This window comes from Elgaria multicarinata, chromosome 3 (assembly GCF_023053635.1).
Source record: "Elgaria multicarinata webbii isolate HBS135686 ecotype San Diego chromosome 3, rElgMul1.1.pri, whole genome shotgun sequence".
Taxonomy (NCBI): Eukaryota; Metazoa; Chordata; class Lepidosauria; order Squamata; family Anguidae; genus Elgaria; species Elgaria multicarinata.
In genome coordinates this window covers 109,189,520-109,207,455 of record NC_086173.1, presented here as the reverse complement: position 1 = coordinate 109,207,455, position 17,936 = coordinate 109,189,520, and the positions used below count along the sequence as shown (strand labels likewise).

The following is a 17,936-nucleotide window of genomic DNA, read 5'->3' as shown; positions in this document are numbered from 1 at the left end:
GTAAGCCCAGTGAGAGAGAAAATGCAGTCTGCATACAGGAGCATGGGAAGAAACAACAACAGAGAGAGGGAATGCTGTCAGCAACACTACCAAAACATCACATATGTTAACCAAGAAATGCAGTCTTATCCACGGAAGCTTCATTTCTTGAGAGCTACTATTTTCTTATGCTAGGTTCCAATATTTGATATTTTAAACATTTTCTCAGGCACACACTGAAAAAATCCAATCCAGATGTGATAGCCCTTCAAGTGTCTGCTGTTAAGATTGGCTATATTGGTGTACAGAAGACATAGAGCTTTCTTGGTCGTGGCTCCAAAAGTGTGGAAATTCTTTCCTATTGATTTGTGCCTTGCTTCTCAGGTACAGCTGAGGATTAAGGGCTTTCTTCGTTAATGCTGCCTTTAACTGAGATCATGTTTATCCCATGTGTTTTACAGCAGTCTAAGCTTAGTAACAGTGCAATTATCTTTCATATCTTGCTTTGCTCTGGTTTGTATGCTGCTTTGTAAGGGCCTCACCCTTAAAAGTGACTAAAATATTTTTTTAAATAAATTCTTTCAACAGCACTTTCATATCCCATAAGATCTTTAGACCTTGGTTAGAAGAGATTTCCCTATTTATTTGTCTAAAAATGTTCTGAAACATCTTTTAACAGAGAAACACACAAAACCATAAGCAAGAAGTTTCCAAGAGCACAATCCTATGCATGTTTTGACAGAAAAAGTCCTAGATCTCCCAGCATTCCCTAACCAGCATAGATGTGTTGAAGGACTTTTTCTGTCTAAACATGCATAAGATTGCTCTCCTAGTCAATTATCAAAAAACTACACACTTACGGCCATAGAAACTTACTTTATGATGGGATTCTCAAACTGCTTGACACCCCTCCACTGTCGGATACAGGATAAACAGTATGTGTGATTGCAGTTAGAAAGGATGCCAAATCTTCTTTCGGATGCCGATGGTTTGTCATACACCACTTCCATGCAGATACTGCATACCTTGTCCTGACTTGCCTGAAAGGCAAAGGCCTTCTCCATCTCCTGTTCAAATGTAGCCATGCACATCTACATACGTAAAGAAAAGATTTTACTTTAAGCTGGAGCAGGGGAAAGGGACTGTTGTCATAGAGCAGTGGTAGGGAATCTCTTTCAACTGAATATGGGGAAGGAGGCACAAATCAAAGAGATTTGGGGGGGGGATGGGCAAATATTAAGATGACCCCTCTGCTGATATCGATAACGTGGGGATGCCTCCCCCGCCCCCATGCACAATGTCTTCCCCATGCCAAGGTGATCCAGGTGTAGGGGATGCATTTGCCACCTCTATCCTTACAGGTAACTGGGATTATCCACATGGTTGGAAGCTGCAGATTCTACCTCAACATAGTCGGGCCTGGTGCCAGTATGAGGCATGCTTGGGCAGTTGCTGGGACCCAAGCACAACGGATATTGTCTGTTTTTGTTTGTATTTTATGCTTTTTATGGTTTAAAATTTTGTATACTTGTTTTTAATGTTCACTGTTTTTCACTTTTGTAAACTGCCCAGAGAGCTTCAGCTATGGGACAGTATATAAATGTAAATAATAATAAATAATAATAAATAATAATAATAATAATAATAGGAAGGCCAAATTCTGTCTTGGGGTAGCTCTCAGGGGCTGCATTCCAGTGGTGGGTGGAGCCAAAGGCAAAAGGGGGTGGGACCCCCAAACACCTCTTATGCCCATAACTAAGCCTTAGGAGAGGCACTCCAACCTTTCAGTATAGGAAAACTGCACAAAAACTGGGTAACCACCACACAATTTGTGGCTGGGGGGAAGGGGGTGGGGCCACCTGGAGAACCCCATAGGGCTGCATTTGGCCCCTGGGCCTGAGATTCTGCACCCGTGCTGTAAATATATGCCTCGGTACCCTACAAGTGTAAGAGAGCCAGTGTGGTGTAGTGGCTAGAGTTTTGGACTGGGAGTCAGGAGATCAGGGTTATTTTTATTTATTTATTTATTTATTTAAGATACCACCCCATAGCTGAAGCTCTCTAGGCGGTTTACAAAAGTACAAATATAAATGTTTGCCCCTTCTCTTTGCCAAATATGAGTGTTGCTGCTTGGAGACCGTTTAATCTGAAATATAGTTCTCCCCCTCCTATTTCACTTTTACTCATCTTCAACTACAAATATATATACCCCCCACTCGACCATGGAAACCCACTGGGTGACTTTGGGCCAGTCACAGACTCTCAGCCCAACCCACCTCACAGGGTAGTTGTTGTGAGGATAAAGTGGAGAGGAGGATTATGTACGCCGCCTTGGGTTCCTTGCAGGAAAAAAAGGCGAGATATAAATGCAATAATGATAAAAAAATAAGTGTAACCCTATACATGTCTGCTCAGAAATCAGTTCCATGAGGTTCAGTGCTTCCAGCCTAATAGGGAAACCAGAGCTGAGAAACAGGCATGGCCTTGCACAATGAAGTCAATTAAAAACCTAGATTATTATTTATTATTATTTATTTATATAGCACCATCAATGTACATGGTGCTGTACAGAGTAAAACAGTAAACAGCAAGACCCTGCCGCATAGGCTTACAATCTAATAAAAACAGAGATCTGGTTTTTTAAACTTGTGAATGAATGCAAGTACGTGGCGATCAGAGTGCATGGCTGGTTGGCCAAGCTTGGTCTGGTATACACATATCCATTTTTCTTACTGAGCACAAGTTACCAGCATTTAATGCTGTTCAGTAGTGGTGGAAGTCACACCACTTGTTTCTCCTAATCAGTTGCGTGAGAGAATTTGGCACCAGGGTCAGCGGAGTTGTAGGTCTAGCCTCACGAGACTGAAGCACTGAATACTCTTCTTTGATTTCACTTTCTGATAATGCTAATGCAGATGTGTTGCAATGTCTCTGAACCATCTCCTTCATAATACCTTCATAAACTGTTTTAACAGTTCAATGTGAAATTAATTTCCATGACAGTTGTATTTCACATAGTTATAACATTTGTCCAGTATGTCACTCACACTGTCCAATTAAAAAGAAAAAAAACCCCTTGATTGCTCATGCAAGGTACGAGGTGATAACCTAGTAGATAATTTACAATGAAGCTTACAGACAGACACACAGTGCCTTTCCAAAAAACTATTCTAGCAAACATTTAGAAGTCAGACAAAATAGGAAATCATCGTTTCCCACAACGAGGGAAAGCTCCAGCACACACACACTCCCCTCTTCCTTTGTTTCACATCAGTATGGAGTATATTGAAATCATCGGTTTTTAAAATAATCACACTTCCCCATGACATCTGAATGTGAGGAACTACAGCTTGTTTAAATTAGGGTTAGCAAGGACAAGCAATGATCTGAAACCACGTTAGTTTAAAAGAACTATAATCCTCCAAGTTTAGATAACACAGGGAATTGTGGTTTGTTTAAACAAGAAGTAGAAGCTTTGTGCATTCGCTGGGGGTGGGGGGGCACAAGCCCCATACTCGCTGCAGCCCATTTTCATAGCAGGAAGCCACAGTTTCCCGTTAGGTCTCAAGCAGGCCCCCAGAAGACCAAGGACAACATAGGTATCTAAAGCATTTTAAAATCATACAGAATCTTGTTTTATTTCTGCTTACGCTTACCTTCTCATGCAACTTCCTCTGTTCTGGGTCAAAGGGATGAAGTACTTGCAACCCACAGATTTCACACACTTGCCCATGGAGGTAGAGACACTGGTCACCAAATTGGCACATGCCAGCTGCCGCATAGGGACACAGCTGTTCACCATCGGCGTATGACCTTCCAGGGTCAACAACATCTTCTTCAAGCCCGCTGCGGATAGCATCCAAGTATGAATGAGGCTTTATTTCTGGGGTATCACTCTGGACACTACAACAGGCTGAATCACTCACAGTGCTGGATCTTGTCCTTTCCTCATTCGATCCACATAAATCTTGGGAGAGGAGAAAAGAAATATTTGATCACATTCAAAAGCATGAGACCATTAAGACTAGTGTAGAACTTCTGTTAACTACTCATGGTATCTCCCATTAAAAGGCACTAAGCAGCTAGCTGCCATTTCAGAAGTTGACCTGTGATGCAAGCTAACTAACCTCCATCTGACACTGGAAATCTACCTTCATCTTCAAACACAAGGGGCTTTAACATCTCCAGCTACACACTAGAATACTCCAACAAATTGAACAGGTCATATAAAACCAATGCACCAGCAGAACATGCAACTCAATTAAAAGCAGTGCTGGAGAGATTACTGCAAACTAACAAACCGCCAGTCGTAACAAAATGCACAGGACACGTCAAGAGAGGGCTTGTACATTTCAAGAACCAAGGGCCTGTGCAGGTTTTGCCCTCATCACAACAGCCTCCCCAAGCACAATGCTTTACTTTTCTCTATTGGTGTGAGTGACAGCCATTCGCTTGCATGGGAGAATGCAAAGAGATAGAGGCTAAACCTGCATTCAGATTCCACCCATTAAGCTACAAGCCTGCTTCTGTCTGCATAGCCTAGTGCTGGGTTCTGTTTCCTAGTTGTTTTTAAGCACATAAGAAGAGCCATGCAGGAGCCCCTGATAACAACATTCTGTTCACACAATGGCCAACCAGCTGCCTATGGGAAACCCGCAAGCAAGACTCGAGCACAACAACACCCTCCCGCCCACGTCCCCCAGCAACAGAGGCACATTGCCTCCGATACTGGAGGTAATATACAGCCATCATGACTAGCAGCCATTGATAGCTTTATCTTCCATGATATTGCTATGCTACCCCATCATCAGAATTTTCTCGGTTCCATTTTTTAAAAAGTCAATATAAACAACAGATTCACAATATAAAACACTTAGCAGAGATAAAACAATAAAATAAACAAGCCAGAAACACCGTGTTTGGAAACACGCCAGCAGAACACTAGAAACCTGGAAAAATAAAAATAAAAACATTATTTGCCTAGCACCAAAAAGATTACAGAATAGTTAACAGACAAGCCTTTCTAGGGAGGGCATTCCACAACCAAGTCTACCACTGATAAAGTCCTCTCCTTGCAAGCCACCCACCAAAGAAGGGCCTCTGTTGAAGACCTCAAGGTCTGGGTATATATGGGAGGAGGTGATTTTTTTTTTTTAGGTAAATTGCCTCTAAGCTCTTTAGGACTTTACATGTTAAATTCAGCATTTTAAATGTATTTATTTCTTCATTTATTTAAAACATTTCTTGGCTGCCTTACAGGACAGAAGCCTTCACAAGGCGGCTTACAACAATAATAAAAAAAAACAGTTTAAAACATTAAAAGCAATAAAACATGCACAATAAAATAGCAGTTGAAACAATAAAAGCATCAAGAAACAATAGCAATAGCAGCAAAACAGTACTCAACATGAGAAGGTCACAGTAAAATAAAATGTTTTTGAGGCCTTCTTAAAAGCCTGCAAGGATGGTGCATGGCGGACCTCTGATGGGAGTTTGTTCCAAAGTTGTGGGGCCACTGCAGAGAAGGCCCTCTTCCATGTGGACACCCACCTAATTTCTTTCACAGGTGGGCAAAAGAGAAGGGCCTCTCTTAAAGTGTAGGCAGGCGGTCCTTCGAGTAATTTGGTCCTAAACCATTTAGGGCTTTAAAGGTCAAAACAAGCACTTCAAATTGGGCTCCGAAACCCACAGGTAACCAGTGTAGCTGATGCCGTATACACATTATGTGTCAAATCACCTCATCCCACCAATACCAAGGCAGCCGCATTCTGTAGCATTGAACCCGGAAAGTGACTGGAATCCAGAACAGCTGATAAAACATTGGTGTCATTTGTCTGAATCATCCAACCCCAATTAACAGTCCTGTTTCAGAATAATTAAAGTTTCTGGAATGTTTTCAAAGGCAGCCCCCACGTATAACACATTACAGACATCTAAGCAGGAGGTTACCAGAGCATGTATAACTGCAGCTAGGCTATCTCTGTCCAGGGAGTGTTGCAGCTGGTTTATCAGCCAAAGCTGATAAAAGGCACTCTGAGCCACTGAGGCCACCTGTGCCTCTAGTGCCAATGCTAGATGAATTGGATGGAATGCCGGGAACTGCCATAAGACAAGTTCCCAAAGACCCAGTTCTTCAGACAGCAGAAAAATAATAAGCAAGTACTTAAGTTTGCATCATGTTTTTAGGTGTCTGGGCAGGCAGGCATCTGAAATTTGCCCACCTTTGGCTTTAATAACTTCTTTTCATTCCTTCAGAACATATCTTTACTACTATGGGCAATTGAAATATACAGCAAGTGCGATTATTGACTCATTGGTCCTTAGCTTTTGCATCCTATATTCATACTATCAAAAGAATAGATGTTCATTTGGAAAGTTGGGTCTATTCACACATGGCCAAATGCTTAGAATCACTTGGGAGAAGAACATGATAAGACGCACTAAATGAATGAAGAAGCACTAAATGAATAAAGAACCAGAACTACCAAATGCAACCCAAAGCAGAAAAATGGAGAACTACCCACTTCTCCTCACCTCTATCCCTGAGCACTAATGTTTTCTTTTCACGTTTTCCAGGCTCATGTACTTTACTTTTGATTACAGGTGTATTTTGCTCCAGTGGAGAGTTAAGGCTGTGGAATGGTGGTGCAGCTGCGTAAAGCGTCCTAGGACCCACTACGCCACTTGATGCAGCAGATGCAGGAGGTCTAACGTGATCATATCTTAAGAACAAATTAAAAGAAGACACAGACGTAACTCTTACAGTCATTTATTTTACTCATACACAAAGAAAAGGTGCACATAGCTATTATGTAATTCCCAATGTTTTCAGAGATCCCAACACTCACATGAATACTTGTTTCACTGGACAGGCTTTTAATCCTACTTGTGTTCTTAATGGCAAGTTTCACTTTACACATGGATGAATTATTCTAATGTTACAGCAGTGTTGTTAAGGATAAAAAGAGTAAAAATTTCCAGCGTTTAGCATGTTTATCTTTTTTTCAACTAACTCTATAGCATAACTAAAATCCATGTTACGAAGTCCAAAGCCATGATCCTATGAATATCAAAGTTTCCTCTCACTATAAAAAACTATCCTAATCATATATATATCACATATTTAGAAATCCCTCCAATTTCAAATGCAACTTGCTTCAGTGTAAGAATATTTAATGGTGCAATCTTATACATAATTACTCAGAAGCAAGTCCCACTGAGTTCAATAGAGCTTACTCTAAGCTAAGTAGGTACAGGATTGCAGCCTAACAACCAAATTCTACGCATCTTTATTCAGAAGTATGTCTCAGTGAATTCAATAGAATTCTCCCAAGTAGCATACATATGATTGTAGCTTTTGTCCAGTAAATGGAGCCCTTTAAAATGCATAATATTAAAGTACTTTGAGGCTGCTATACCCACTAGACCTTATTGAACCCAATGGAACTTATTTCTAAGTAAACATATATAGCAGCCTTCTTCAACCTGGTGCCTTCCAGGCATTTTGGACTTCAACACCTATCAGCCCCAGGCAGTATGGCCAATAGTCAGAAATGCTAGACCTTGTAGTCCAAAACATCTGGAGGGCAAAAAGTTGGAGAAGGCTGATAGGTCTACACTGCTAATCTTGCAAACTTCCATAAAACAAGTAACTACATCAGTGCTAAGGACTATCTGTAGGCTATATCTGTCCAGCTACAATCAGGACATTGGAACAATGGATTAAATCCAACATTGCAAAAGTAGACTTCTGCTTGTGCAGTGGCACTTCCCCTTGCTCTCCTCATTGCTGCAACCCCTAAACCCTCCCAAGTAGATTGGGGGAGTGAACATGGGGCTGCAAGGTGGAAGGTAAATCTATTCTGTCATCTGTTTCCATTCTGCTGGGAGATGACCAGCATTGGATACAAACTCATTAAGCTCTTCCTGGTGTTAAAAAAATAGCTATTACAAACCACTCTAGAAAAACAAGTGTTCCTCTAAAGCAGGAGTAGGCAGAAGGCAGAACTCCAGAAGTTTGGGACTTTGCCTCCCAGAAGCCCCTGCAAGCATGGCCAAGGTGAGAAATATTGGAAGTTGGAGTCCAAAACATCTGGAGATCTACTTTCTGCCCTAGAGGAAAAACAGCTTCATTGGCATGACAACAAATCTACAGATTTTATTCTGAAAACTAGCAGTCCATACCTGCAGCGAGTTCCATAGGCACACTGCCCTTTCTGGTAGAACTTGCAGATAGTAGATGGTTTGCTTGTAGACAAGTCATGGGAAAATAAGCACCTACTTCCTTCACGGCATACCCCTTGCATAAAATACCTGCAGTGCCATTGATTTAAAGCCACAAACACAATAGATGTTAGACATATTTGTCTCTCAATCTTATTCCAATAGCAGAGAAATCTGCCAAGGTTTCCTCTTCATCATTTTATATGTATCAAAATAAAATCAACAAAGTGTCTTGTTGCACCTTATAATTTATTCTGTCATAAGCTTTCATTGACTATAGTCTACTTTTTTTTAACAAGACACCATGTTTTTTTTTTCTACAATAAACTAACATGGCTACCCTCTGGAAAATGCATTGGAGCATAAACTATTAAAGTATAGATTAAAACTAACTTTCATGAACTGCCCAGAGGCCTTCGGCTATTGGGCAGGATAGAAATATAATGAATAAATTTCTAAATTGAAATATGGACTCAATAACTGAAACAGTTTCAATGACTATCACTGGTAAATCCTATCTCAAATTAAGCCTGATCCCTCTAAAAATGTTATTTTCACGTGGATTTTACAGAATGTGTACTTGAAAGTGTACTTGACTACATATTTTCTAAAAGAAGGCTAAGAACTTATTTCAAGATAAGGGGTTATTTCAGGAATTGACAAAGTCACTTGGACGACTCTCTAGGTTTCCATCCCACTTCCCCACCGTATCAAGTTTCAGTTGAGCTGCACAAAGTCACATTGCTGGCCACAACTGAAAAACATTGCCCATTTTAAGGATCATTGTGGGGAGGAATCAAGACCCCTCGAGAGCCTGGGCTGGATTAGCCTAGGCCAGTCTTCCCCAACGTGATGCCCTCCAACTGTTTTGGATTACACGTCTCAGCACCACTGACCATGCTGGCTGGGGTTGATGGGCACTGAAGTCCAAAACATCTCGAGAGCACCAGGTTGGGGAAGGCTGCTCAGGGAGGCCAGATTCCAAAGGCTTCTCTGGCCCCGAGAAAGGCTCCCTACGTGCCACGTGCCTTTTTTGTTTGTTTGTTTGTTTTAAAGGAGAAACGCACACAGGGCGGGAGAGGGGGGAGAATGAGTATCAATTAGGATGATCGCGGAGCGTTGTGGGGGCGGGGGCAGCAATGAAGCTGTTGTTACCAGGGGAATAAAGGCGGAAAAGCGGCAGCAGCAGCCCTGAGTCCTTCCTTTCTAGCGCTTGGGTCGGGGGTGGGGGAAGCGGACGAGGTCCGTAGCTAACGGGCCAGAGGCGGAGGGAGCACGGCCGACTTTCGACCCCTCCCCCCTCGGGGGCGGAGCATGTCGGCGCGGACTGCGGGACAAGCGGGGGTGGGTGCCGGGGGGGGGGGAAGGGCGGCCATCCCAGGCGACGGGCTCCAACCTGCAGGTCACGTCCTTAGTGCTGCTCATGTCTCCTCTGGCTCCTCTCCCGCTTCGGCGTCCCCTCCCCTCGCGGCTCCTCGCATTTTGGTTCCGCTGAGCGCTGTGGAGGTTCAGGCGGGGGGAGGGAGGAGCTGTTTGGGAGACCTGCAAAAGCTACCCGGTCCCCTTTCCTGCAGGAACTGGTTTCCGGTCGGACGTTATAAAGTGTAGTGCCCGATCATAGAGGCAGACGTTTCAACACTTACTGTCTATGGTGGCGCTGGCAGGGCCATAGAGACAGCAAAGGGCTTATTATCAGTCCAAAGGCAGGACATGGAGAAACAGGGCTAGAGCGACTGCGCGACTCAAGGAAAAACACCAGGGCGGGCCTGAGCGCCACCTATCGGCGCCTTAAAACGGAGCCGGCGCTCCGAACCCAATTCCGGGGGAACTTTTTCTTCATTTCTTAAGGGAGAAGGGGGCTGGCTCCTGTTGGGGACTTGTGTGTTCTCCTTAAGATCCCCGAATATTGCTAACTAGTAAACTGTAGTTGGTAATTTGTAATTAATTTACTTGGGTAGTAGATGTCAGGTGGCAGTAATAGGGCCTTCAGGCCTTGCTTCGCCATTAAACTCAAGAAGAAGAAAGAAGAACCCAATTAAGTCATTTTAGACGTCTGGATTCAGACTGCTTGGGAAGGGCCGATCATCTTGGTGATAATGAAGAGAGCTGTAGGCCAGAACATCTGGAAGACCACAAGTTGTTAACACAACTTTAGTTTAGTTTTGCTTTTATTTATATAAGAGAGGCAGCAAATAGACTGATATCAGGCAAATTATCTCTGTCCTAATGAGTGTATCTGCTCATCAGAATTGTCTTGACAGAAGTGTCCAGTAAGATTAATATTAAAAATGAACACTAACTCTTTAAGAAACTCTCCCTCCCTTGCTCTGCTTCGTTCTTGTTTGCCAGTCTTTCTGACAGGAACGATTGGTTCAGCGACCTGTCATTCTCAAATGGCACTGCTAACAAAGCCCTACCTTTTTCCCAGGCCCATTTAAGCCTTCTGTTTCGTCATTACGGTTAGGACAAGTAAGAAACCAGCTGCATTGACACAAGGAGGTGGCAGGAATCATGCAGCCTTTGGACTCAGAGCAAAGCTTAATCAAAATCAGCCACTGTAAGAAAGACATCTTTGGCTTCTTTGTGCCCAAGCACTGTCCTTTCTGTGGGCAGAATCTGAGCTACAGGAGACTAGATGAAGCGCCTGTCAGTATTCCCAACCCATTTGTTAATGGGCACAGACAGAGATGGTCTTTTTTACTTAAACCTACAGCGGGAACCTTTCTAAGGTACGGCTTTTGCTCGGTTTTCTTGTTGACAATGTGAAAATAAGTATTTTGTTACTGTGTGATCAGAAACAAACTAGTATAAAAGAGGGTCAGAATAAAAACATTGTTAGAAAAACTGGTAACATTTATACACTGAATAATACAGAAGAATATATTAAATTCTTATTAAAATACACTGAAGTACCATCCTATGATAAAACATTATGCTAAAATAACTTTATATCATTACAGTCTATAAATGGTAAAGGACAGAGAAAGCTATTCATTATAAATGTAGTCTAATACAGGTGCACATCAGAGAACTCTCCCATACTCTCTGATCTTTTTTTTCTATTGCAGTTGGACTTTTGAATGGGCAGGATATTGTTCCCCTTTGTTTGGTGAGAAAACAAAACAAACAAAACCAGATATACGAAAAGAAATCAGTCCTCTGGCTAGCAGCAGTGTTTTCCATGATTTCAGGCTGAATTCCATGATTTCAGGCTAAACTATACTACAGTCCTGTGCCCTAAGATTCAGGAGCAGGACTGGAAGTGGTCCCTTCCTGCATGAAATGCAGTAACACAGTAACACTGTGCAGTAACACTGTGCTCTGGGCCCTCCTCAACACCGATGGAGGGAAAATCAGTTTACCATTCACTTAAATCATCATTAGCACTTTGATTCTCTGGGTTTTACTAATGTGAGTAAAAGGTTCTCTTGAACCCCATTTGGCTGGCCATGATGTGTTAATTTAGTGACAAACCTTTGTAGAGTCACGAATTCCCAAATCAACTCCGTGGGTACTTTAGACTGGAATAATGCTATGATGTATAAAATGTAGAGACACTATTAGAATAAAGAAATTTAAGCATTGATTAGTCACATGAATATTAGTCAATTAATCTATCAATTAAAATTGCACAGAGAACAACTATCTGAAGTATGTCTACTTTTTTGTTGATGCACATGTGTGTTCTTCTCCTGTATGTGAGAAGAGAGGATGCTTCTTCTACGTGCTGCTTGCCATCTGCAGTTTTCATAAGCACTTGCATTCAATAAACATACACACAAGCATATAGCTATGTGTATACACACAGTCTCGAAAGTTTTTCTAAATAGATTAATCAAGCCAATTAAGGTAGATTTCTGCATTGAGAAGGGTGGTTGGACTCGATGGCCTTATAGGCCCCTTCCAACTCTACTATTCTATGATTCTAATTGATTCATCCCTAATAAATTGGTTCTTAACACTAATTAAATGTGACTGTACTCAGTCTCTTTCAGAAAAGAACAGGATAGATCTCTGTAAAGCACAAGTAGAACATCTTCCTACCATCCCAATTAATGAATGGGTTTCACCTTGAAAAATGTTACGTTTCTTTTTTCAGAGGGTATGATGGAAGTTCTGATCTTCATGTTGGAATAACCAATACGAATGGTAAGAGAAATGAACCTAATTCACTTTTGAAACAAAGCTGCTTTGCAACTCCAAACTGCTTCCAATTCTCTCCCTCCCGCCCTCCCCCCCCCCCGAAGACAATGTTGCGTAACTTTGCCCACACTCTCCACGCTTTTAGCAAGTGCTGAAATCAGAAACATGCAATAAGGTCACACCTTTGTGGGGCTTCATCAGTTTGAGTGCTCACAAAGGCTTCACCCTTTGGGGCAAGGGGGAGCAAGAGGATGCTCCTGCATGACAACCAGAGCTATTAGCTGGTCCTCGGTCCCTTAGTTCCTGGGGCTTGTTCCTACAATCCAGAGCTTCCTTCCTGGGCTGACAGTTACATCTTGTCTCCACCCCTTCATTGTTTGGTCGCTCTGGTTATTCCTCCTTTGTTGACACAAGGGCCTTCCAGATGGAGCGCTCATCGCAAGACCAGTTGAAAGGCATTGTGAGGCTATTCCATCATTCCTTCTTTAATGGTTTTTTTTTATGTTAGGGGGGAAATTGTGAGGAAATGAAAAAATGGAGCAGTAGAACCTCTGGTAGGTCTGAATGAGGTGTGTGCACGTGCATGTGCTGCCCTGGCCTCCCAGCATACCCTAGATGTGGCCCTCAGGTTGTGCACCCCTGCCATAGACTTTAAGAGTACAGGCTTTACACACATGCAGATCCAGCCTAGCCACAGAGGTTCCACTGCTCCATTTTGTTTCTTTCATTTCCTGACAACTTTCCTCTTAACCTGTTATTCCATGACATCCCAGCAATTTTGCCTTGGCATTGTTGGCAGAATGGGGGCAGGTTTACAGGCAACAGCCAATGTTTAGCCTATCTATCATGAGCATGTTAACATTTGGAGTACAAATCTGAACAATCTCTTTAAAGTTATATTTCCGTCAGAATCGGAAGATCGGCTGGTTTAAGAAAAGAGGTGAAACTTTGAAAGGTTGTCTTTCTAAACCTATAACCCTGCCTTCATTTGTTGACAATTACATCTCACAACAGGGGTGAGCACCTCCCATTCCTCAACACTGGGTATTTTGGCTAGGGCCAATGGGTGTTGCAAGCCAAAACATCTAGAGGGCAACAAGTTGCCCACTCTGCTTCACAAACTCAAATCTAATATCCAAACACTCAGGTTCTGTTAACAAGACGGTCCTTCTGTTACCGTACAACATTGTAAATCTCTGCACATCTTGTGTTTTGTACTTCTAATTGGGCTTGCTACTGTTTATGCTTTTAGGTTTGGTATATAATTACAACGCAGCTGGAGTTAACGTAGCTGAATATGGATGGGAACAATGTGTAAGTGTTCCCCTAGTCCAGCCTGACATGTATGGCCTGCTTTACCTGTGGGATACATACCTAGAACAATTCTCAGCAGCGGAGATCTGGCTTCCACACAGGTATGCAGCACAACAAATGGATGTGACTATTTTTACAGGCAGCAAAACAGGAATGTTTGATTGTGTGGGGATTCTGCTTTGGTTGTGGCTATCAAATGGATTGGAGACCATCAATTGGAGACATGGCATTAAAAAAAAACCACACTTCAAAGCCTCTGCTTCCTTCAGAAAATATTTACTCCCGTTAACAGAAGAGTGTACCCCACAACAGTTAGAGTGCAGCTTTCCAGTTTAAGACCTGGTTCGTCACTGTATACAGCTTGCTCAGTTATGATGAAGCTCTGCTAAGTCAAACTGCTTAATTTCACAATGGAAAAGGTGGTTGTTGGATCCAGCAATGTCTATATGTTTTGGTTTTAAGGAACAGCTCTTGATAGCATGCATTGCACAAGGCCGGCCTTACCATTGGACAGTAAGAGACATTTGCCCAGGCAGCAGATGCTAAGTGTGAGTGGGCAGCGGTGGCCGTTCCCCCTGCCATTCCTCGTGAGGCCCCTGTCCCTTCCCCACTGTTGGAGGACAGAGCTGTGTGCCTGCCCTGTACTACTTATGCTAGCCTTCTGCCCTAAGGTGTAGCGGTGGACTATCAGTGTTGAAGAAAGATTGAAAGGCCTGTCTGGTTGTCTTCCTGGAAAGTGGAGAGTGGAGTGTGTGTGTGTCCGTATCAGGAAGCAAAATGTCTTAGTCTGTTCTGCTATTGTATAAGCAAGACTAAAGGGCAGAGGTATTGCAAGCAACTCCCTGTAGCTTTGCAGTGTTGTGGTTTTGCCAATAAAATTTGACTGGACTCCATCCCATTTTCAATTAAGGCTCATCTGTGCAACCAAAGATATTGTTTATGGCTTTGGTTTCTGTTCAAGCTGTCAAATGACAGTTTTACAAGGAATGGGAATTGATTGGAACATACACTGCCATATGATACGCTGAAGCAGAGAAAATTTACTGTGCCGGTGGAGACTATAATAAATATGATTTAAAAAGTTAACTAGCGTGTTAGAGTGCAATGCTATACACACTTACCTGGGAGTAAAGTCTATGCAATTCAGTGAGTCTTTATTATCTAAAAACCTGGAATTGGTGTGTGGGAACCGAAAAGCCCCACAATCACAGTTGTTAATATTTATCTTTACATGGCTGTATTTCAAATCTCAGCAGTCAGTAGGGCAGATCCAGTGCAATTTCTGATTTACCTGCTAGAAAATTAAAGCAAAATGGAACAAAAGCGCATTTCTGGTACTTCCATTAGTCTAGGTCTTAGCAAGTTGTTTACTACTGAAGTTTTAAAAAGGCCATCACAAGTATAATCCTATGTGTGATTAGACAGGAAAACGGCCTATATGCTGGGAGTTGCAGGACTTTTTTCTGGCTAAATGTATATGAGATTGCTTCTTTAGAATTTTTTTAAACACTGGAATTCTCAAGATTTGAACAGAAAACTAGCATGCCTTCATGCCACAAGTTCTGACTTTACATGAATATTTTAAAATTCCAGAACTTGCAGTAACTAATCATCAGTTTCTTAATGATTATTAGTAATTATGATCTCTATCTGTTAGGGGGCAGCGTAACAGAAAAGATCACTAATGGGCTCCACTATAGTGTTTCCTTATGTCATTATTAAGAAATAAAACTGCCGCCCCACCATTAGAAAACTTAAAAAGCAATCCAAAACAATAGGTTGCACTACAGCAGCCCTCTAGATGGGTTGGACTACAACCACCATCATCCCAGCCAGCAAGCCAATGATAAGGGATGATGGGAGTTGTAGTCCAACTCATCTGGACAAGTGCTTAGTGCATGTTTCATTGCCAAGGCCTAAAAATGTTGCAGACAAAGGCATCACTTCAGGAATTACAGTGGCCAGTAATTTGCCACACTATGAAGATAGCACGGCAAAACCAGTGCAATTTACCGGAATATCCACTCTGAGATATTTTGAGACATTACTGCACTTCAGTAAGGACACAAAGACATAAACCATACAATGAGCACAGTTTAAAAAAATTAATCACCTCCTTTTGTTCTGGATCCTGAGGAGGATGTGGCCATAACATCTGTGGTTGAGTCTCTCATCTGTTTTGCTTTAAGCAAAGCCCACCCAGGTGTTTTATAGCCTGAGAGCACAAGAGTAGGCTGTCAAAGCACCCAGCCCACTTTGTCCTTTTTGTAAAAAAGAAAAGAAAAAAAGGCTAAATCCATCTCTCAGAAAACAAAACTGATTACATATTTTGCATTCTGTTGAAACTAGTTATAATAGCTACTTCCTGTTTGTTTAAAATGGAAAATGTATCTCTATTCATACAAGGAAGACATTCACTAGATATTTTAGCCAGTATTAATGAATCGCTATTCCAAAAAGAACAAGGAACATGTTGAAAGGTTCATGCAGCAATCCAAGACAAACTTACCTGAGAGTTGTAAGACTTTTTTCTGTTTAACTCGGCCTAGGACTGCATCCTAAGTTAAAGCATTGATTTCTAAGCCTCATTTCTCATTCTCTTTTTAACAGGTATGAAGAACATATGCACAACTGCTACACATACGCACTAACATTTATTAACTGCGTGCTCAGTGCCCAAAAGAAGCAACAAATGAACAGAAGTGAATTTACAGAGAAATTTCTGATTCCACGCACAAAGAAAGCATCCAAGTATATCACCATCTACAAGGAAATATGCAAGAATGGCTTCTGTGTTGTTGACCACCCTGCTCAGGATGATGGTGCTTCCACAGGGACCATTTGACTTTATAATTAAGCAAATGACAGATAACAAATGGAAGTAAAATAATCAGGCAGTACAACATGATTTAATGCATATTTACTTGTAAGGAAGTCCCATTGAGGATTATTCCATAATGTCCATAAGATTGCAGAGTCTTGAAACATAACATAAGCTTTCCAATAGGTTTCTCTTTACCTTCCAAACTATGGCCTATAATCTATAAGATGTGTGTCTGTTTGTTCACACCATATCACCAAGACTGTGAAAGCTATAGACCTGAAAGCTAGAGGCATGCTTATTAAGGGAACCCTAGGGGTACCCACTTCGAGTGCTTTATTTTTAATGCATCCATTTTAATGTATCTATGTGGTTGAAGAGTGCAGTAACATCTTCAATCACTTCAATCAGACTTCCCTAACCAGTACATAGCTTTGCAGTTGATAGTTTGAGGCCAAGAGACAGTGTTATATGGCTTTTCTCTCCCCACTACCGTGAGGGCAGCCCCCTCAGGGCAATAGAGTGAACAGAGCCCTCCCTCAAGGGGCTTATACGAGTGCAGGGGTCATGCCTAGGGGAGCCATGACTTCACTCTGAGAGCCATGTATGTTTGCTTGAAGGCTTCCCTGTATCAAACTAAGGGCTATTCCAAACCAGCCAAAGCTGGGTCTGTTCACTATTATATAAAATAAAGACACGGATTGGATCCTAACTAGGCATCCATGAACAAAAGGAACCTTCCCCTCACAGACGGGACCAAGATTCAGCAGAGGATCCGGCTTGCAGAAGACTTGGGAGAAAGGCAATTTTCACCCATTCCTTCTCCCCGTGCAGCCCACCCTACCCCCAGTTACAGGGGGTTCCCCGATCCTACAGGGCCACAAGGAGGAAGAATGGAAGGATGCAAGTTGCCTCCCCTTTCTGCTGGTGACAGAGTCTGTGACCCAGCCATTACCTGTATTCATTTACCATATAGGGAAAAGCTTCTTTATATTCACTTATGTTTAATATATTGCAGTAAAGTGTTGGTTGTTTGGAACATTATAGTTCCTTCTGGATTTGGTACTGATTTTCATACAATTTATGGCTACAATCTTATGCACACTTACTTGGGAGCAAGCCCCATTGGCTAAATGAGATTTACTTCCAAGTACATGTGCGTAGGATTGCTCTGTAAGCCAGTTCCCTACATTATCAGTCTGCATTCTCTATAAACTTTCAAAGAATCAATGTGATGCTCCGTCTGTTAAACTGGGGTTCTTGTGTGCCATGGAGGAACGACCACAGTGTTCTGGAGCTAAGGCTAGGTTTGCTCCCACTGCAACAGAATGACCTGTATAACAAGCACTATGCTAAAAGTCACAGAAAGATCAACACACGCTGGGCTGAGAATAGAAATGTTCTGCTTGGATAAAACATTATGTCAGTGTCTGTCTAGTTTATGTATATATATGCA

The 17,936-nt window shown here is 42.1% G+C and overlaps 2 protein-coding genes across 3 annotated transcripts in view; one reads left to right on the top strand and one right to left on the bottom strand.

Annotated features, from left to right (window-relative positions):
* The window catches only part of MKRN2 (makorin ring finger protein 2), a 202,759-nt gene extending 193,026 nt beyond the window's left edge, over positions 1–9,733 (bottom strand). For both annotated transcript variants that reach the window (XM_063121243.1, XM_063121242.1), the window contains exons 1-5: positions 9,599–9,733; positions 8,164–8,292; positions 6,514–6,701; positions 3,636–3,946; positions 856–1,070 (exon numbers count right to left, since the gene is read on the bottom strand). In XM_063121243.1, coding sequence (XP_062977313.1) covers positions 856–1,070; positions 3,636–3,946; positions 6,514–6,701; positions 8,164–8,292; positions 9,599–9,627 — 872 coding nt within the window. In that variant the 5' untranslated portion in view covers positions 9,628–9,733. The remainder of the gene's footprint in view (positions 1–855; positions 1,071–3,635; positions 3,947–6,513; positions 6,702–8,163; positions 8,293–9,598) is intronic.
* A 906-nt stretch (positions 9,734–10,639) lies between these two features.
* MKRN2OS (MKRN2 opposite strand) lies at positions 10,640–17,931 on the top strand. The gene is made up of 4 exons (XM_063121244.1): positions 10,640–10,931; positions 12,302–12,351; positions 13,598–13,760; positions 16,270–17,931. Exons 1-4 carry the CDS (start codon positions 10,714–10,716, stop codon positions 16,502–16,504), a joined length of 666 nt encoding a protein of 221 aa, XP_062977314.1. The 5' UTR covers positions 10,640–10,713; the 3' UTR covers positions 16,505–17,931.
* The last annotated feature ends 5 nt before the right edge of the window (positions 17,932–17,936 follow it).

Coding starts and splice junctions, on each gene's coding strand:
- MKRN2OS (XM_063121244.1), top strand. CDS start 10,714: ATGCAGCCTTTGGACTCAGAGCAAAGCTTAATCAAAATCAGCCACTGT. Junction 12,352..13,597: donor TGGAATAACCAATACGAATG/GTAAGAGAAATG, acceptor TTATGCTTTTAG/GTTTGGTATATAATTACAAC. Junction 13,761..16,269: donor GAGATCTGGCTTCCACACAG/GTATGCAGCACA, acceptor TCTTTTTAACAG/GTATGAAGAACATATGCACA.